Source organism: Trachypithecus francoisi, unplaced genomic scaffold, assembly GCF_009764315.1.
Source record: "Trachypithecus francoisi isolate TF-2019V2 unplaced genomic scaffold, Tfra_2.0 Lachesis_group16, whole genome shotgun sequence".
Taxonomy (NCBI): domain Eukaryota; kingdom Metazoa; phylum Chordata; class Mammalia; order Primates; family Cercopithecidae; genus Trachypithecus; species Trachypithecus francoisi.
The window spans coordinates 13,799,921-13,820,133 of record NW_022681461.1 but is presented as its reverse complement, the minus strand read 5'-3'; the positions used below and the strand labels follow the sequence as shown (position 1 = coordinate 13,820,133).

General features: G+C 41.1%; 1 protein-coding gene across 6 annotated transcripts in view; it reads right to left on the bottom strand.

Annotated features, from left to right (window-relative positions):
• Nucleotides 1-20,213, bottom strand: part of KIF27 (kinesin family member 27) — a 92,852-nt gene that overhangs the window by 5,949 nt on the left and 66,690 nt on the right. For 4 of the 6 annotated variants that reach the window (XM_033236958.1, XM_033236962.1, XM_033236959.1 and 1 more), the window contains 4 exons: nucleotides 19,702-19,917; nucleotides 11,191-11,397; nucleotides 7,999-8,197; nucleotides 440-604 (listed from right to left, as the gene is read on the bottom strand). In XM_033236958.1, coding sequence (XP_033092849.1) covers nucleotides 440-604; nucleotides 7,999-8,197; nucleotides 11,191-11,397; nucleotides 19,702-19,917 — 787 coding nt within the window. The remainder of the gene's footprint in view (nucleotides 1-439; nucleotides 605-7,998; nucleotides 8,198-11,190; nucleotides 11,398-19,701; nucleotides 19,918-20,213) is intronic. The other 2 variants (XM_033236964.1, XM_033236963.1) reach the window with 2 other exon arrangements.

The window sequence follows — 20,213 nt, the reverse complement described above, 5'->3', positions numbered from 1 at the left end:
AGGTTCTATTATATTTTTTAATTTCCAGGGGTCATGATACATAAAAACATCTGATTTATCTTAAAAATACATACTTTCACTCTTATCTACCTTACACCTTTTTTAATGATATCAGAAGGCTTAATTTACTATAAAACAGGAAAACAACAGCTATGTTAGATTATAGAGTTAATTGAGGGAGTAAATGAGTTAAGGTCTACAAGCACCTGGCACATGGCAGACAATCAATAATTGATCATTTCCTTTGCATCTATAAATTTGTTCATTCATTCACTTCTCATGTGGTTCTATCTTAGGCTACGATTTTTGTTTACAGAGACAAACAGAAGTATCAATCCTAAGTAACCCAATCAATTGATACAGGCTACACTACAAAGCTAGCATGACTTCACCAAACGCTAGAGAAACAGTGTTAGAGTGACAACACTGGAAGTCTTACACTCCGATGGTGCTAGTTGCCGCTGAATTGCTTCCCCTACCAGTTCCTTAAGTTTCTTCTTAAGATCCCGGCTGGTTTTCTTATAGAAATAAAGATCTTTTTCCAACTGCTGGATTTTATCTTCATATGTTTTGAAAGTTTCCATAATGCCTTCTCCATCTTGTTCTACACAACAAAAATTTGCATTTAAAATAAGTTTTAAATAAATGATGCGAAATTATGTTTTTGTTTGTTTGAGACAGTTTCACACTGTCGCACAAGCAGGAGTGCTGTGGCGCGAGCTGCTCGGCTCACTGCCAGTTCCGCCTCCCGGGTTCACACCATTCTCCTACCTCAGCCTCCCGAGTAGCTGGGACTACAGGTGCATGGCACCATGCCCGGCTAATTTTTTTGTATTTTTAGTAGAGACGGGGTTTCACCGTGTTAGCCAGGATGGTCTCGATCTCCTGACCTCGTGATCCGCCCACCTCGGCTTCCCAAAGTGCTGGGATTACAGACATGAGCCACCGTGCCCGGCTGCAAAATTATGTTTTAACACAGCCCCTGGACTATATAAGCATGTTACACATATCTGTTACCTGAATGGGTTTGTTTTCAGCCACAATTTGGATTTTTCTGCCTGCAAAATTTTCCAAAGTGGGACTGAGCCCTTAGTCCCCTCAATCCTACCCCCTACCAACCCTCACACTTTCTTTTTTTTTTTTTTTTTTTTTTTTTGAGACGGAGTCTTGCTCTGTCACCCAGGCTGGAGTGCAGTGGCCAGATCTCAGCTCACTGCATGCTCTGCCTCCCGGGTTTATGCCCTTCTCCTGCCTCAGCCTCCCAAGTAGCTGGGACTACAGGCGCCCGCCACCTTGCCAGGCTAGTTTTTTGTATTTTTTAGTAGAGACAGGGTTTCACCGTGTTCGCCAGGATAGTCTCGATCTCCTGACCTCGTGATCCGCCCGTCTCGGCCTCCCAAAGGGCTGGGATTACAGGCTTGAGCCACGGCGCCCGGCCAACCCTCACACTTTCATAAGAATTTTTTTGCAGTAGCTACCAACTAGACCTATCCTTAGAACACCAGAAGTAAGGTGTTTTTTAATAAAAAGTTCATGTTTGGAACTCTGTTCATTGGCTGCTTTAGTATCTTCTGTCAAGTTTATATCAGGAACTGTGGTTATATAAAAAGTCATATGACTAGGATTTATAGGCCCAAGAAATATACAACGAAAACCCCCACAAAAACAAAGTCCTGTTAAAAGAGGTCATAAAGATTAAATCACAAAGGAGAACACCACAGAAAAAGAAGAGAGAATATAGTCCAGCATAAAGTTCTAGTTTATGCCACAATATAAAGTTTCTAAACTTTAAGTTTACAGGTAATAAAGTTTAGAAACTTTATTATTTTCATTAATATTTATGAATATCTAACATTGTCTCCATTGGGTTATGCTCTTGAACCAGTGAAATCCAGTTTACTACCTTCAGAAAAAATGCAATTTCAGACCTACTGTCTCCTGCTGGCATATTTATAAAATGATCCTACTGGTTTGTGATTTTCTTTGGTTACAATTGGCTGTTTTATAGAATTTTGTTTAAGTATATTTGAATATTTTAAATTAGTCCATCATGTTTTAAAAAATACTTAAAATGAATGAGATCATAAATCAGAATCCCCATAAAGTATGTCATATAAATCAACTTAATTTTATGTCTGATATTCAGTTTAAATTAGAAAATTCATGAATTGTTAACACTGTCAGTTATAACTTTTTTATTTTATTTTCTATTACTATTATTTTTGAGACAGTGTCTCACCCTGTTGCCCAGGTTAGTGTAGTAGTGCAATCATGGCTCACTACAGCTTCAACCTCCTGGGTTCAAATAATCTTCCCACCTCAGCCTCCGGGGTAGCTGGGACCACAGGCACACGCCACCATACCTGGTTTAATTTTTTAAATTTTTGGTAGAGATGGTGTGATGGTTACTACTGAGTGTCAACTTGATTGGACTGAAAGATGTCAGGTATTGATGCCAAGTACTGACTGTGTCTGTGAGGGTGTGGCCAAAGGAGGTTAACATTGGAGTCAGTGGGCTGGGGAAGGCACACCCACCCTTAATCTGGTGGGAACCATCTAATCAGCTGCCAGCGAATATAAAGCAGGCAGAAAAACATAAAACGGCGAGACTGACCTAGCCTCCCAGCCTACATCTTTCTCCATGCTGGATGCTTCCTGTCCTTGAACATCAGACTCTAGGCTCTTCAGTTTCGAGACTCAGACTGGCTCTCCTTGCTCCTCAAGCTTCCAGACAGCCTACCATGGGACCTTGTGATTGTGTAAGTTAATAATAAACTCCCCTTTATATATATATATGTAGACAGATATATTTATATATAGATATATTTATATAGATATCTGTATATATGTATATAGTTATCTATATCTATCTATATAGATAGATATATGTCTTCTATTAGTTCTGTCCCTTGTCCCTCTAGAGAACCCTGACTAATACAGGTTTTGGTACCAGGAGTGGTTCTAGAGGAACAGAATATTAAGGATGGAGTTCTTTTGTTGGTTTTGGGGTTTCTGGAGTTGGCTACTTAATCTGATTAGACCCAAAAATGCTAAGGACTCTACTCCTAATAGTATGGAGAACACTGATAGTCCTTGGCATGAACTCTTTAGAGAATTATGCAAAATAAATGCATTTGACACTCCTGATTCACTGCTCATGAGAGGCAAGGAGTTTAGTGACTCTATATGTAATAAATTTGACCATATGTGGAGAACCAAGGAACATAATGAAGCTGGTTGGTTGCTCCTAAGTTCAGTGGACAAAATGATGAAAGAAAATGATGAACTCTTCTACCTCAGTAAAATTTCTAGGGGTCCAATGGTGTGGGGCCTGTCGAGATATTCCTTCTAAGGTGAAGGATAAGTTTCTGCATTTGGCTCTTTCTACAACCAAGAAAAGAGGCACAACGCCTAGTGGACCTATTTGGGTTTTGAAGGCAGCACATTCCTCATTTGGGTGTGTTACTCTCGCCCATTTATTGAGTGACCTGAAAGACTGCCAGTTTTGAATGGTGTCCAGAAGAGGAGAAGGCTCTGCAATAGGTCCAGGCTGCTGTGCAAGCTCCCTGCCACTTGGGCCATATGACCCAGCAGATCCAATGGTGCTTTGGGTGTCAGTGGCACACAGGGATGCTGTTTGGAGCCTCTGGCAGGTCCCCATAGGTGAATCACAGCAGAGGCTTCTAGGATATTGGAGCAAGGCCCTGCCATCTTCTGCAGGTAACTACTCTTCTTTTGAGAGACAGCTCTTGGCCTGTTACTGGGCTTTGGTGGAAACTGAATGTTTGACTATGGGTCATCAAGTCACCATGTGACCTGAACTGCTCATCATGAACGGGGTGCTTTCTGACCTATCTAGCTATAAAGTGGGTCGTACACAGCAGCATTCCATCATCAAATAGAAATGCTATATATGTGATCAGGCTTAAGCAGGTCCTGAAGGCATAAGTTACATGAGGAAGTGGCACAAATGCCCATGGTCTCCACTCACCACCCTGCCTTTTCTCCCCAGCCTGCACCAATGGCCTCATGGGGAGTTTCCTATGACCAGTTGACAGAGGAAGAGAAGACTAGGGCCTGGTTCACAGATAGTTCTGCACAATATGCAGGCACCACCTGAAAGTGGACAGCTACGGCACTACAGCCCCTTTCTAGGACATACCTGAAGGACACCAGTGAAGGGAGATCTTCCCAGTAGGCAGAAATTCGAGCAGTGCACCTGGTTGTGCACTTTGCATGGAAGAAGAAATGGCCAGATATGCGGTTATATACTGATTCATGGGCTGTAGCCAGTGGTTTGGCTGGATGGTCAGAGAGGTGGAAGAAGCATGATTGGAAAACTGGTGACAATTTTGGGGAAGAGATACGTGGATGGACCTCTCTGAGTAGTCAAAAACTGTGAAGATATTTGTATCCCATGTGAGTGTTCACCAACGGGTGACCTCAGCAGACGAGGATTTTAATAATCAAGCAGATATGATAACCCGTTTTGTGGACACCACTCAGCCTCTTTCCCCAGCCACCCCTTTCATTGCCCAATGAGCCCATGAACAAAGTGGCCATGGTGGCAGGGATGTGGGCTCAGCAACATGGACTTCCACTCACCAAGGCTGACCTGGCTACAGCCACTGCTGAGTGCCCAATTTGCCAGCAGCAGAGACCAACAGTGAGCCCTCAATATGGCACCATTCCTCAGAGTGATCAGCCAGCTACCTGGTGGCAGGTTGATTATATTGGACCTCTTCTGTCATGGAAAGGGCAGAGGTTTGTCCTCATGGAACAGACACTTAACTCCAGATGTGGGTTTGCCTATCCTGCATGCAGTGCTTCTGCCAAGATTACCATCCGTGGACTCACAGAATGCCTTATCCACTGTCATGGTATTCCACACAGCATTGCCTCTGACCAAGTCACTCACTTCATGGCTAAAGAAGTGCGGCAGTGGGCTCATGCTCATGGGATTCACTGGTCATTCACAGGATGAAGGTCCCTATCATCCTGAAGCAGCTAGATTGACAGAACGGTGGAATGGCCTTTTGAAGTCACAATTACAATGCCAACTAGATGATAATACTTTGCAGGGCTGGGACAAAGTTCTCCAGAAGGCCGTATATGCTCTGCATCAGCATCCAGTATATGATACTGTTTCTCCCATAGCCAGGATTCACGGGTCCAGGGACCAAGGGGTGGAAGTGGAAGTGGCACCACCCACTATCACCCCTAGTGATCCACTAGCAACATTTTTGCTTTCTGTTCCCGCAGCATTATGTTCTGCTGGCCTAGAGGTCTTTGTTCCAGAGGAAGGAACACAGCCACCAGGAGACACACAATTAAAAGTTAAGATTGCCACCTGGACACTTTGGGCTCCACCTACCTTTAAGTCAACAGGCTAAGAAGGGAGTTACAGTGTTGGCTGGGTGACCTGGACTATCAAGATGAAATCAGTCTACTACTCCATAACAGAAGTAAGGAAGAGTATGCACGAAATACAGGAGATCCATTAGGGCGTCGCTTAATATTACCATGCTCTGTGATTAAGGTCAATGGGAAACTACAACAGCCCAATCCAGTCAGGACTACAAATGGTCCAGACCCTTCAGGAATGAAGGGTTGGGTCACTCCACTAGGAAAAAAACCCACAACCTGCTGAGGTGTTTGCTGAAGGCAAAGGGAATACAGAATGGGTAGCAGAAGAAGGTAGTCATCAATACCAGCTATGACCACGTGACCAGCTGCAGAAATGAGGACTGTAACTGTCATATTTCCTCATTTTGTTAAAAACATGTTTGTGCATGTATACACTTGTACGAAGAAAATATCTTCATTTTATTTCCTTGTTGTTTATCACGTGACATAAGATTTATTGACTTCACATCAGCATTTAAGTATTGTTAACTTTATGTAATAGCATTTGGGTTGGGGATTGGTGCATTTCCGGTTGTATGAAGGACAGCTGTATTATGTTAGGTGTAATTATAACCTTATTATTGTCTTTATTTGAAGATTATGTATGATCTCAGGAGATGTATACACACAAGTTCAAGTTGACAAGGGATGGACTTGTGATGGTTAATACTGAGTGTCAACTTGATTGGATTGAAGGATGCAAAGTACTGATCCTGGGTGTGTCTGTGAGGGTGTGGCCAAAGGAGGTTAACATTGGAGTCAGTGGGCTGGGGAAGGCAGATCCAACCTTAATCTGGTGCACCATCTAATCAGCTGCCAATGAATATAAAGCAGGCAGAAAAACATAAGAAGGTGAAACTGGCCTAGCCTCCCAGCCTATATCTTTCTCCCATGCTGAATGCTTCCTGTCCTTGAACATCAGACTCCAAGTTCTTTAGTTTTGAGACTCGGGCTGGCTTCCTAGGTCCTCAAGCTTGCAGACAGCCTATTGTGGGACCTTGTGATTGTGTAAGTCAATACAATAAACTCCCCTTTATATTTATATATGTCCTATATATATCCTATATATTTTATGTATCCTATATATCTCATATATGTGTGTGTGTGTATATATATATCATATTAGTTCTGTCCCTTTAGAGATCCTTGATTAATACAGATGGGGTCCTACTCTGGTGCCCAGGCTGCTTTCAAGTAAGCCTCCCACCACAACCTTCCAAAATGCTGGGATTATAGGCATGAGCCACTGCACCCAGCCACAACTTTGTTATGAACAATTTGTACAGCTATAGAAATGAATGACTTTTTAACTTTTTTTTTTTTTTGAGACAGGGTCTTACTCTGTCACCCAGGCTGGAGTGCAGTGGTGTGACCACAGCCACTGCAGGCTCAACCTCTGGGACTCAGGTGATCCTCCCATCCCAGCCTCCCAAGTAGCTGGGACTACAGGCGCGTGCCACCACGCTTGGCTAGTTTTTTGTATTTTTTGTAGAGATGGGGTTTCACCATGTTGTCCAGGATGGTCTCGAATTTCTGGGCTCAAACGATCCTCTTCACTCAGCCTCTCAAAGTGCTGGGATTACAGGGATGAACCACCGTGTTTGGCCAAGTTTTTATATATTCTTATTTGGCCATAGCACGAACTTTTGTGGTATAATCCCAGTCACTTTACAAAATATTAAAATATCAGCTTCAGAACTAAACTAAGGTAAGGAGAGCATGTTTGAATGTAATGATGTGTGAGATCTTGCAAGGAAATTGTCATTAGGCAACTGGTTGCTAATTAACCAGTGACAGAATTAACTTAGAGGCAAATTGCCTCAACACTCAAATTCACAGATTTTTCCAGTTTTCTGCTTACTCAGGTTGCTTCTTCTAGATCCCTTTTGATCTATTTTCAGCTATGGGTTTATGAGAATCAAGACTAAGCAGCCTGAATTGAAGGAGTAACAATATCACCTAACAATGATTGTGCTGCCATAGTAGCTGTTTGTATACTGGCCATATGCCTAGGTAAAATGAGGCCAGATCACTCTGAGAGTTTTCTATCAGAATTGGTGGTGAACTACTGCTCAATGGTAATGATACGTGCCCATCAATGGCAGTATAATTTTGACCCAAGATATAACTTTAATGCATAAAATTTTATAATTAACTGACAATTATAACCAGAAATATAACTAGGAATATGACAGAACCTATCACTTTAATTTTGTAAGTGGAAAATAACTTAAATATGATAGTATTATATCCCTGGGAAATAAAAAAAAATTCAACTGTATACCAAAAAGCCTGAATTAATCCCACATTTCTACATAAAGACTAGACCAACAACAAGCTGACAGGATTGTAGCAGTTCTTATGTGCATACTGGAGGCAGGCAGAAGGGATGGCATTCCAAGCACGAATAGCCCTACAACAAAGTCAACTGTCCCAAAATGCGGCAACCAAAGCATGTAAAGCCCAAAAACTTAGACAAGTAGCAACTATTTAAACATGTTGAGCTTTTAAGTGATCAAATTTTGTCCTGTCTTCCTTCAGTACCCCCACCTACACATCGACTTTACCTAACTGTCAAAAAGGGGAAGTTACCTTTGAAATGATGTAACAGCAACTGCATCTTTTGTTCATGTTCCTTTTGCTGGAGGGTCAGTCTCCGGTCACACTGCAATTTTAGATGGTCCAATGCAGATTCTAATTCACGAACCATATTATCCCGTTCCAGAACTTTCATTTTCATTTCTTCATTATATAACTGTTGTTTCCGTTCAGCTTCTCGCAAATTCACCACCTAGCAAATACATATTTTGACCTGTGAAGTGTGTCTTAGATAAGCTAATATAATAATCTACTTTTCTTAGGCTAAAGATCAACTTCCTTAATCTCCATAGTGTAAATGATTCCTGCCAGGTATTGGGTCCTTAGGCAAATGCTTTGCAACATATTCACAAAACAACCTAACAGCCTTTTGAATTTGTTGGAATTCAGGCTAGGCACGGTGGCTCATGCCTGTAATCCCAGCACTTTAGGAGGCTGAGGTGGGATTTTGAGACCAACCTGACCAACATGGTAAAACCCCATCTCTACTAAAAAGAAATACAAAATTAGCTGGGTGTGGTGGTGCATGCCTGTAATCCCAGCTACTTGGGAGGCTGAAGCAGGAGAATGGCTTAAACCCAGGAGGCGGAGGTTGCAGTGCGGCCAAGATCGCCCCATTGCACTCCAGCCTGGGTGACGAGCAAAACTCCATCTCAAAAAAAAAAAAAAAAAGAATTTGTTGGAATTCTTTCAATGACACTTTCTATTACTTTTTTTTTTTTTTTGATATGGAGTTCGCTCTATTGCCCAGGCTGGAGTGCAGTGGCGCGATCTCGGCTCACTGTAAGCTCCGCCTCCCAGGTTCACGCCATTCTCCTGCCTCAGCCTCCCAAGTAGCTGGGACTACAGGCGCCCGCCACCACGCCCAGCTAATTTTTTGTATTTTTAGTAGAGATGGGGTTTCACCGTGTTAGCCAGGATAGTCTGGATCTCCTGACCTCGTAATCCACCTGCCTCAGCCTCCCAAAGTGTTGGGATTACAGGCGTGAGCCACCGCACCCGGCCAACCCTTTCATTTTTAATGTACTGTTGCTCTAATAATCACCCTTCCATAATTTCTTAAATGTAATCTATGTGGTTTACATTTAATAATTCTGTAACTTTATTTCTCTAGTCTAAGTGGATAGTGAGAGGGTAAAGATTCTTGAAACATCTAGACAATTCCAAGTTTAAACTCCAGAATGGATGTTATAAATAAGTGACAGTTTGGGTGTTTTGTTGTTGTTGTTGTTAAGATGGAGTCTCACTCTGTCACCTCAGGTTGGAGTGCAGTGGTGTAATCATAGTTCACTGCAGCTTCCAACTCCTGAGATCAAGTGGTCCTCTCATCTCAGCCTCCCACATAGCTGGGAGCACAAGTACATGCCATCATGCCTGGCTAATTTTTTAAAAAATCGTTTTCATAGAGACAGGGTCTCACTATGTTGCCCAAGCTGGTCTTGAATTCCTGGCCTCAAGTGATCCTCCTGCCTTGGTGTCCCAAAGCACTGGGATCCTCCTGCCTCAGTGTCCCAAAGCCACCACACCCAGCCATGTTATGCATTTTGTCTATTGGATTCTTCCCTGATGTGAAGTAAAAATACTTCAGACAATGTCTACATCACAGAACTTATTAATTATCTAATGACCTCTCCAGAAAAATAATCGTTAATACAAGGGTTCCCAGGATTAGAAAATCCACTGACCTTAGCCAGGTTGCCTTGCTTTAAGAGTAGCACAAGGGCCAGGTGCAGTGGCTCACACCTGTAATCCCAGCACTTTGGGAGGCCGAGGCAGGAGGATCACGAGGTCAGGAGTTCGAGACCAGCCTGGCCAACATGGTGAAACCCAATCTCTACTAAAAATACAAACATTAGCCAGGCATGGTAGCACATGCCTGTAATCCTAGCTACTCAGGAGGCTGAGGCAGGAGAATTGCTTGAACCCAGAGGGCGGAGGTTGCAGTGAGCCGAGATCACACCAGCCTGGACAACAGAGTGAGACTCCGTCTCGGGAAAAAAAAAAAGAGGAGCATAAAGAGTTATCTATATTAAAGGACTCCACCATCTTTCTACCCTCCAAACATGCAACAATAGGATGCACTCTCATCAATAACAGTAACAGTAGCTTACTACTGATGATGATTATCCAAGAGGAGGCTGTGCATAACATTTTTCATTTTTCTTCCTTATTTTACAGAATTATAATTTTAATTTTTTTGAGACAGGCTGTTGCTCTGTTGCCCCAGGCTGAAGTGCAGTAATGATCATAGCTCACTACAAACTCAAATTCCTGGGCTCGTGTGATCCTCCTGCGTCAGCCTCCCAACTATCTAGGACTACAGGTGTATGCTACCACACCCGGCTAATTCTGGCATTTTTTGTAGAGACAGGATCTCAAATTCTGGGCTCAAATGATTCTCTTGACTCAACCTCCCAAGGTGCTGGGATTACAGGCATGAGCCACTGCGCCCAGCCTTAGGACTTAATTTTAATATATCAGTGTTTCATTTTTCATTAATTGTCAGATATTCCCATAAATGGAATGTATTTTTCAGAGAAAAGAGTTATCTCATTGTTTAACACTTCATAATATATATCTTAAGTGGAAAAGACATTAGAGAGAAGATGGATATAGTTCTCAATGCTATGAAACATCTCTGGATCAGAAAATGATTTCATCTGTAAAAAATACAACATTTTAATTGACTTCGGCACATTCAGGTTCATAAAATCTATTATTCTTTTTGCCATTGATACACCATTTCATCTTCATTTCAACTAATACATTACGAGAAAGTTCAGATTCCTCTACCCTACAGCAATGAAGGGAAGGGAATCAAAGCTTGGAGGGCCCTTGATTTGTCATGAGTGCCAGGTAGCAACAGCCACATCTAGAAAACACCCAAGAAATAATGAGCAAGGAATATAACTTAAATTCTTTGGTTTTAAAAACTTTCAAAAAGGACTTCTTTTGAAAGGCCCTCCAACTTGAAGAACCTCACAAAGTTAGGCCTACATATTTGGATAATCACAAAGCTTTCAGATGACAACATTTAGTTCTACGAAGAGAAATCGTGCTTAAATTTGTAGTTACACCATCAAATCTTTGAGTCGTTCAATTTCTTTAAAAATTCAAAATAAATGTAGGATGTAAGCATCTTGACCCATCTTTATAAGAAAAATATTCTGACCCTCAAAAACAAACCTTATTGAAATATCTGAAAAGAATAGCTCTAATCTCAACAGGACTCAGGCAAGCTATTTGTTCCAAGACATTTGCTTCACTACGAGAGAGGTTATGGAATGATGCTCTAAGTGAGTTCCGGCGACGCTGGATACTTTCGTTCTTATATTCAATTGCAGCTTCCAAAGCTTCAATCCCTTCTTCAAGTTGGAAAAGAACATGTTCTTCCTAGATATAACAGAAATCACTCGTTTTAAATGAAATAGTATGACTTTGTCATATACTCAGATCCTACCAAACTATTTGAGTCTAATGGACATTACCACTCTTTTACTAGATTTTAAGAAAATGTTTTTTGAGTGCTTGCTATACCACATAATGCAGTGTATGTATACATGTGTGTATACACACACACACACAACATATTAACATAATCATTAAGCCCTCAATAAACCTGATGGAATGAAATGGAAAAGACAGAAGTTTAGGTGAGTTCTGAAATGTTACAAGGTCATACAACAAATGCTGATCATCTAATCCAAGGAATATACTTGAACAAAGCCTAAGCCACGGGATTAGCAGTGTTGTCATGTGTCTCCTCCATAACCCCTAAAGTGCGGATTATGTGTCAAAATTTCCACTAGTGAGATCCAGAGATTTACTCTTGTCGCTTCAATGATCTATCAAAACAATATACTGCCTAGAGGGAATAACTTACTCTAAATATTTAGAATAAGTTATTAAGAACTAGTAATTTTAAAAAAGCACAATATGGCATTAAAAAGTAGTGAGGATTTAAGTATCTGACATATTTCATAAGATTCCTATGAAATGTTATTAGAAGGAAAATGTAGGCGTTAAAAATAGGGCAGCGTGGCCGGGCGCGGTGGCTCAAGCCTGTAATCCCAGCACTTTGGGAGGCAGAGGCGGGCGGATCACGAGGTCAGGAGATCGAGACCATCCTGGCTAACACGGTGAAACCCCGTCTCTACTAAAAAATACAAAAAACTAGCCGGGCGAGGTGGCGGGCACCTGTAGTCCCAGCTACTTGGGAGGCTGAGGCAGGAGAATGGCGTAAACCCAGGGGACGGAGCTTGCAGTGAGCTGAGATCCGGCCACTGCACTCCAGCCCGGGCGACAGAGCGAGACTCTGTCTCAAAAAAAAAAAAAAAAAAATAGGGCAGCATAGTATTTTTTCACATACTAGAGAAGATTGATGAATCCCTGTCGGAAAACCTACAAGTTTTTTCTTTTCTTTTTTTTTTTTTTTTGGACACAGGTCTCACTATGTTGCCCAGGCTGAACTCAAACTCTTGGGCTCAAGCGAACCTCCTACCTTGCCCTCCTGAGTATCTGGGACTACAGGCATACACCACCATGCCCAGCTCTTCCAGTTCTTTGAACTATCCAAATACATGTTATGTTGGTGATACAAAGCTCTGGCAAGGAATTACCTCAGATTGGTGAGACTTGGATATATGTTTCCATATACCTATACCTATTGTGGAGGCCACCTCAATAAGTTCCTGTGGCAGACTGTCTTGTCCATCTGCATACCCTTATTGCCCAGCACAGTACCTATCATATAGTTTGAACTCAGTATCTGTTGACTTAAGAAAGAGAAGAAAAAAATTTTTCATGTGTCCTTGGTTACAGGACCCATGTTATTTCTCTCCACTCCTCCCCCTAACACCCCAAAGGAAAATAACTGAATATTTCTTTCTTTCTTTTTTTCTTTCTGAGACAGGGTCGTGGTGGGATCTCAGCTCACTGCAACCTCCACCTCTTGGGTTTAAGGATTTAAGCAATTCTCTTGCCTCAGCCTCCCAAGTAGCTGGGATTATAGGTGCATGCCATCACAACTAGCTAATTTTTGTATTTTCAGTTGAGAAGGGGTTTCACCACGTTGGCCAGGCTGGTCTTGGAACTCCTGACTTCAGGTGATCTGCCTGCCTCAGCCTCCCAACGTGATGGGATTATAGGCGTGAGCCACCATGCCTGGCCAATAGTGTGAATATTTCTGATCTACCTAAAGAAAAATGCTCATCAGCCATTCTATTTCTCTGTGCAATCACTAACCATATGGAATTTGATAGTTTGATAATTGCTTCATAAGGAATAAAATAATATTCACCTTTTCAAGAAAAAAAAAAACCCTTAAATACTAAAATGTACTTAGGTGAACAAGTAAGAGGAGCCACAAACAAAAGTGAATTATCCAAAATAGAGTAAGTCCTTATCATCAATAGGTTCTTGGAAACTGTGACTTTAAGAGAAACAATATATAACGCAACAATTTTTTTTCCCTATTAACTTCATAACAAAAGCAACTATGTTGAAGAAAAACAATGTAATTTGAGGACCTGATGTACATGATGTCTCTCAAAATCACAATTTCCAAGAACCTATCCACAATGTTCAGTGAGGACTTTACTTGACTTTTGAATTCATACTGTGACTATATTTTATCAAAAACAAATGTGAAGAGTTTGCCTTTAAACGTGGCTGAGAACAATTTCATATAAATTCAGTTTCTATGGTTTTGGATCTAAGTTAAGGAAGTACTGAGATAATATAAGGTAGTATGAATATAGAAACCCAAGGACAGCCCGCTCCAGTGAGGCTGCAGCATATCAATGTTTGTAGTTCCCTCTAACTCAGCAATAGGTGTAGGTTGACAAGATACGTGGCAATGGGAAACTATCCTGGGATGAAAAATTTGTCACAATACAAACCACAGGTTATCAAGAGTTGACTGTTTTATGATAGAGCACTGCTTTTCAACTTTAATGTGTACCGAGGAGCTCGCTAGAATTCAGAATCTGATCCAGCAAGTCCAACTGGGGCCTGAGGATCTGCATTTCTAACAAGATCCCAAGTGATGCTGTTGCTGCTGGTCCAGAGACCAAGTAAAATGAAACAAAAAACTAATGATAACTTTTAAGCAAGCACTGCATAGATTTCTCTATAAATTATATGTTCTCAGCAGGGTGTGGTGGCTCATGCCTGTAAACCCAGCACTTTGGGAGGCTGAGGCGGGTGGATCACTTGAGGTCAGGAGTTCGAGACCAGCCTGACCAACATAGGGAAACCTCGTCTCTACTAAAAATACAAAAATTAGGCTGGGCGCGGTGGCTCACGCCTGTAATCCCAGCACTTTGGAAGGCCGAGGTGGGCGGATCACGAGGTCAGGAGATCAAGACCATCTTGGTCAACGTGGTGAAACCCCATCTCTACTAAAATACAAAAAATTAGCCAGGCGTGATGGCACGTGCCTATAATCCCAGCTACTTGGGAGATTGCAACAGGGGAATTGCTTGAACCAGGGAGGTGGAGGTTGCAGGGAGCTGAGATCATGCCACTGCACTCCAGCCTGGTGACAGAGCAAGACTCTGTCTCAAAAAAAAAAAAAAAAAAAAAAAAAATTAGCTGGGCATGGTGGCGCATGTCTGTAATCCCAGCTACTCGGTAGGCTGAGGCAGGAGAATTGCTTGAACCCAGGAGGCAGAGGCAGTGAGCCGAGATCGCACCACTACACTTCAGCCTGAGCAACAGAGTGAGACTCCATTTCCAAAAACAAATTGTATGTTCTCACAAAATGCAAAATTGAAAGTTTAAGGCCGGGCGCGGTGGCTCAAGCCTGTAATCCCAGCACTTTGGGAGGCCGAGACGGGTGGATCACGAGGTCAGGAGATCGAGACCCTCCTGGCTAACACGGTGAAACCCCGTCTCTACTAAAAAAATACAAAAAACTAGCCGGGCGTGGTGGCGGGCGCCTGTAGTCCCAGCTACTCGGAGGCTGAGGCGGGAGAATGGCGGGAACCCGGGAGGCGGAGCTTGCAGTGAGCCGAGATCGCACCACTGCACTCCAGCCTGGGCGACACAGCGAGACTCCGTCTCAAAAAAAAAAAAAAAAAAGAAAGTTTAAAAGATTAAATAAAGATCTTATATTTTCCTCCCTACTTACTAAGCAACTACTCTGTATTATTAGAAACCTAAGGTTCAAGTATTCTTTAATTTTAGTTTCTGAATTTTACCAAAAAAAAGAAAAGAGCGGTGTGACTTGTCTGTAGTAAATTGTTGGGTAATCTTCTATTAGTGTAATGATCTAAAATCTATCAATTTCCATAAAGTAATAAAATTAGGAAAAATATTTTAATTTACTGTGGAAAGAGAAAATAATCCTAAACAAGTTTAAAGACATTAAGATAGCAAACCACTCCAACCAGATTTTATTGATACCTTGTGTCACATCAGAATCTCATGCTCTTGATCATCTGCTAGTGACAGATCTATTTGGGAATATTAACCTTGGCTTTAAAATCGTGGTAAGAGCAGAGCCTCACTTGAGAGCTACACTAAGAAGAACCAACCATGTAGAAGAAAAGTACACAGAAGCTCATGTGACTAAGTAGAACTCTACCAGTTGTAGGAGGCTCATCCTTCCCTCAAACCCCAGTCCAGAATAGCTGCAAAATAGGTATCATGCACCGTACTATATTTTCACCACAAATCTGTAAATGCTTTTTGTTACAGGATCCCACATGAAATAGAAACCTAAGTGTTTCTTGATATTAATGGAACTCTACCCTACTGCAAACATAATTTGTTAATTCTCATCTCTGTGCCTTATTCAAAGATGTTCTATCTAAAACGGCCTTCTTTCTTATATCTGCCACTGCATATCATGTTTTTCATAATCTAGCTCAAGATTCTGATCTACTGAGGCTGCCTTGATGAATCTTCCCCCAAATGATCACTTCATTGCTTTGAATAAATAATGTAAGAGGTATAGCTGTAAATACATTATCCACAACTTGATTTTCAATGTCCTTCAGAGTTTAGAGTTTTCTTATATTTTTATCTGTTTTCCCAAATAGAATATTAATTTCTCAATGGAAACATAATACTTTCTTTTTTCTTTTTTTTCTTTTTTTGCTGCTTCTATAGAGCTTAGTTATAGTCACAGGCAGGCAGAATTCCTTAAATATTTGAATTCTGCTGTATCTTAGGCTCTCATGGCTACAAATCTATAAGCCTTGGACTCCAATTTAACAACTTGGGAGGACAACCTGGCTCTCTGTTCCTCTGCACATTTACCCAGCTTAAATTATAAAACAGGGCAAACTCAATAAAATACTGGGAAATCGGATTCAGCAGCACCTCAAAAAGCTTATCCACCATGATCAAGTGGGCTTCATCCCTGGGATGCAAGGCTGGTTCAACATTCGCAAATCAATAAACGTAATCCAGCATATAAACAGAACCAAAGACAAGAACCACATGATTATCTCAATAGATGCAGAAAAGGCTTTTGACAAAATTCAACAGCCCTTCATGCTAAAAACGCTCAATAAATTCGGTATTGATGGAACGTACCTCAAAATAATAAGAGCTATTTATGACAAACCCACAGCTAATATCACACTGAATGGGCAAAAACTGGAAAAATGCCCTTTGAAAACTGGCACAAGACAGGGATGCCCTCTCTCACCACTCCTATTCAACATAGTGTTGGAAGTTCTGGCTAGGGCAATCAGGCAAGAGAAAGAAATAAAGGGTATTCAGTTAGGAAAAGAAGAAGTCAAATTGTCCCTGTTTGCAGATGACATGATTATATATTTAGAAAACCCCATCGTCTCAGCCCATAATCTCCTTAAGCTGATAAGCAACTTCAGCAAAGTCTCAGGATACAAAATTAATGTGCAAAAATCACAAGCATTCTTATACACCAGTAACAGACAAGCAGAGAGCCAAATCAGGAATGAACTTCCATTCACAATTGCTTCAAAGAGAATAAAATACCTGGGAATCCAACTTACAAGGGATGTGAAGGACCTCTTCAAGGAGAACTACAAACCACTGCTCAGTGAAATAAAAGAGGACACAAACAAATGGAAGAACATACCATGCTCATGGATAGGAAAAATCAATATCGTGAAAATGGCCATACTGCCCAAGGTTATTTATAGATTCAATGCCATCCCCATCAAGCTACCAATGACTTTCTTCACAGAATTGGAAAAAACGGCTTTAAAGTTCATATGGAACCAAAAAAGAGCCCGCATTGCCAAGACAATCCTAAGTCAAAAGGACAAAGCTGGAGGCGTCACGCTACCTGACTTCAAACTATACTACAAGGCTACAGTAACCAAAACAGCATGGTACTGGTACCAAAACAGAGCTATAGACCAATGGAACAGAACAGAGTCCTCAGAAATAATATCACACATCTACAGCCATCTGATCTTTGACAAACCTGAGAGAAACAAGAAATGGGGAAAGGATTCCCTATTTAATAAATGGTGCTGGGAAAATTGGCTAGCCATAAGTAGAAAGCTGAAACTGGATCCTTTCCTTACTTACTCCTTATATGAAGATTAATTCAAGATGGATTAGAGACTTAAATGTTAGACCTAATACCATAAAAATCCTAGAAGAAAATCTAGGTAGTACCATTCAGGACATAGGCATGGGCAAGGACTTCATGTCTAAAACACCAAAAGCAACAGCAGCAAAAGCAAAAATTGACAAATGGGATCTAATTAAACTAAAGAGCTTCTGCACAGCAAAAGAAACTACCATCAGAGTGCAGGCAACCTACAGAATGGGAGAAAATTTTTGCAATCTACTCATCTGACAAAGGGCTAATATCCAGAATCTACAAAGAACTCAAACAAATATACAAGAAAAAACAAACAACCCCATCAAAAAGTGGGCAAAGCATATGAACAGACATTTCTCAAAAGAAGACATTCATACAGCCAACAGACACATGAAAAAATGCTCATCATCACTGGCCATCAGAGAAATGCAAATCAAAACCACAATGAGATACCATCTCACACACTTAGAACGGCAATCATTAAAAAATCAGGAAACAACAGGTTGGAGAGGATGTAGAGAAATAGGAACACTTTTACACTGTTGGTGGGATTGTAAACTAGTTCAACCATTATGGAAAACAGTATGGCGATTCCTCAAGGATCTAGAACTAGATGTACCATATGACCCAGCCATCCCACTACTGGGTATATACCCAAAGGATTATAAATTATTCTACTACAAAGACACATGCACACGTATGTTTATTGCGGCACTATTCACAATAGCAAAGACTTGGAATCAACCCAAATGTCCATCTGTGACAGACTGGATTAAGAAAATGTGGCACATATACACCATGGAATACTATGCAGCCCTCAAAAAGGATGAGTTTGCGTCCTTTGTAGGGACATGGATGCAGCTGGAAACCATCATTCTTAGCAAACTATCACGAGAAGAGAAAACCAAACACCGCATGTTCTCACTCATAGGTGGGAACTGAACAATGAGATCACTTGGACTCGGGAAGGGGAACATCACACACTGGGGCCTATCATGGGGGGGGAGGGGGGAGGGATTGCATTGGGGAGTTATACATGATATAAATGATGAATTGATGGGTGCAGCACACCAACATGGCACAAGTATACATATGTAACAAACCTGCACGTTATGCACATGTACCCTAGAACTTAAAGTATAATAAAAATAAATAAATAAATAAAAACAGGGCAATAGAGATCTATAATGTTCCTTTCAACTGCCACTTAGCCCCCAGTCAAGGATTGATTTGTAAATCAATCCTTTCATCAATTCTCAATGAGCAACAATCTAACGATCCTTGCTCCTGTTTCTTAACTAGCCCCCTTAACTTCCTGTCACTTGCTCCAAACTAAAACACTACAAGATTCACCAATGTGTGTGATTCTCAGCTATTCACCTTCTCTGAGCAACTTTCCCTTGCTTTGGTAATAATAAGACACCAACAATAAATATCTGTGGAGGCAGTTCCCATTCAAAAATTCATCTTTCTCTGATGAAGTAAGGGACAGGTACCACTGCTAACTGACTGAAAATTTTGAAAAAAGACAAAGTCTGGGGCAATTTGACAGCCTGTAAATGAATCATCTTCTACATAGTTTTAAAAAACTATAACTAAAACTATAGTTTTAAAAAACTAACTGTAACTAAAAGGTCTTTTACTGGGATTGGAATTTTATGCATCTATTTGGCTGGACATAGTATGGACACTGGGCCTTCTCGACCAAGGTTTCATGGAAAGAATTAACCCCATATTCCTTAGGCATCTGCTGTATGTAATAAATTACCTAGTATCGTTCAAGAAATATGTATAGAGAAAAGTCAGGTGCCCTCCAGAAGAGTCCCTCAAATCATTTTCCATGTTCTGTGATTTCAGACGAAAAACCCCAGCTGAGGAGGCAAATATACTCAAGGAAAGTAATAGTTTCAAAATGCCTGGCAGTGCCAGGAAGGGGCCGTGTCCATGGACCACTATGTAAGGATATCTCAGTCTCTAGTCAAGCATGGTTTATGGTGCCAAATAAGTGCCAGGTGAATTCACTACATCTGACAAAATCTCAAAACCAAGTTTAACGGATAACATTTATGATTATGTGAAAAAGACTGAGGAAATCACTCAAGTGATCCATCATACAGCACCTCCAGTTCCAAAGAATACTGACTTACTTCAGGTGATAACACTCTACCATTTTTAAGTTTTTCATCCACACTGTTTCTTCGTTTCTGGAGCTGATCCTTTTCTTTCTGGAGGACTTCAACTTGTTCTGAAATCTTTATTTTCTCCTCAGCTGTGCTGGTCTGGAGCTGCACATTCTTTTCAGACAACTCTTGTTCCAATAAGTTCAGGCGAGTTGATATTTTCAAACTATCTGTGTTTAAGGCCTAAAAGATACAACCCACCAGACACCAAAAACAGTTACTAGAAATCTAGACTGCATAAAAATTAGGAAAAACAGAGAAAATTGCTAAATGAATACATTTTTAGTTTTTACATTATTGAGGGAGGGGGTATTCATTTTCTTTTTTTGTTTTTGAGATGGAGTTTTGCTCTTGTTCCCCAGGCTAGAGTGCAATGGTGCGACCTCAGCTGACTGCAATCTCCGCTTCCCAGGTTCAAGCGATTCTCCTGCTTCAGCCTCCCGAGTTGCTGGGATTACAGGTGCTTGCCACCTCGCACA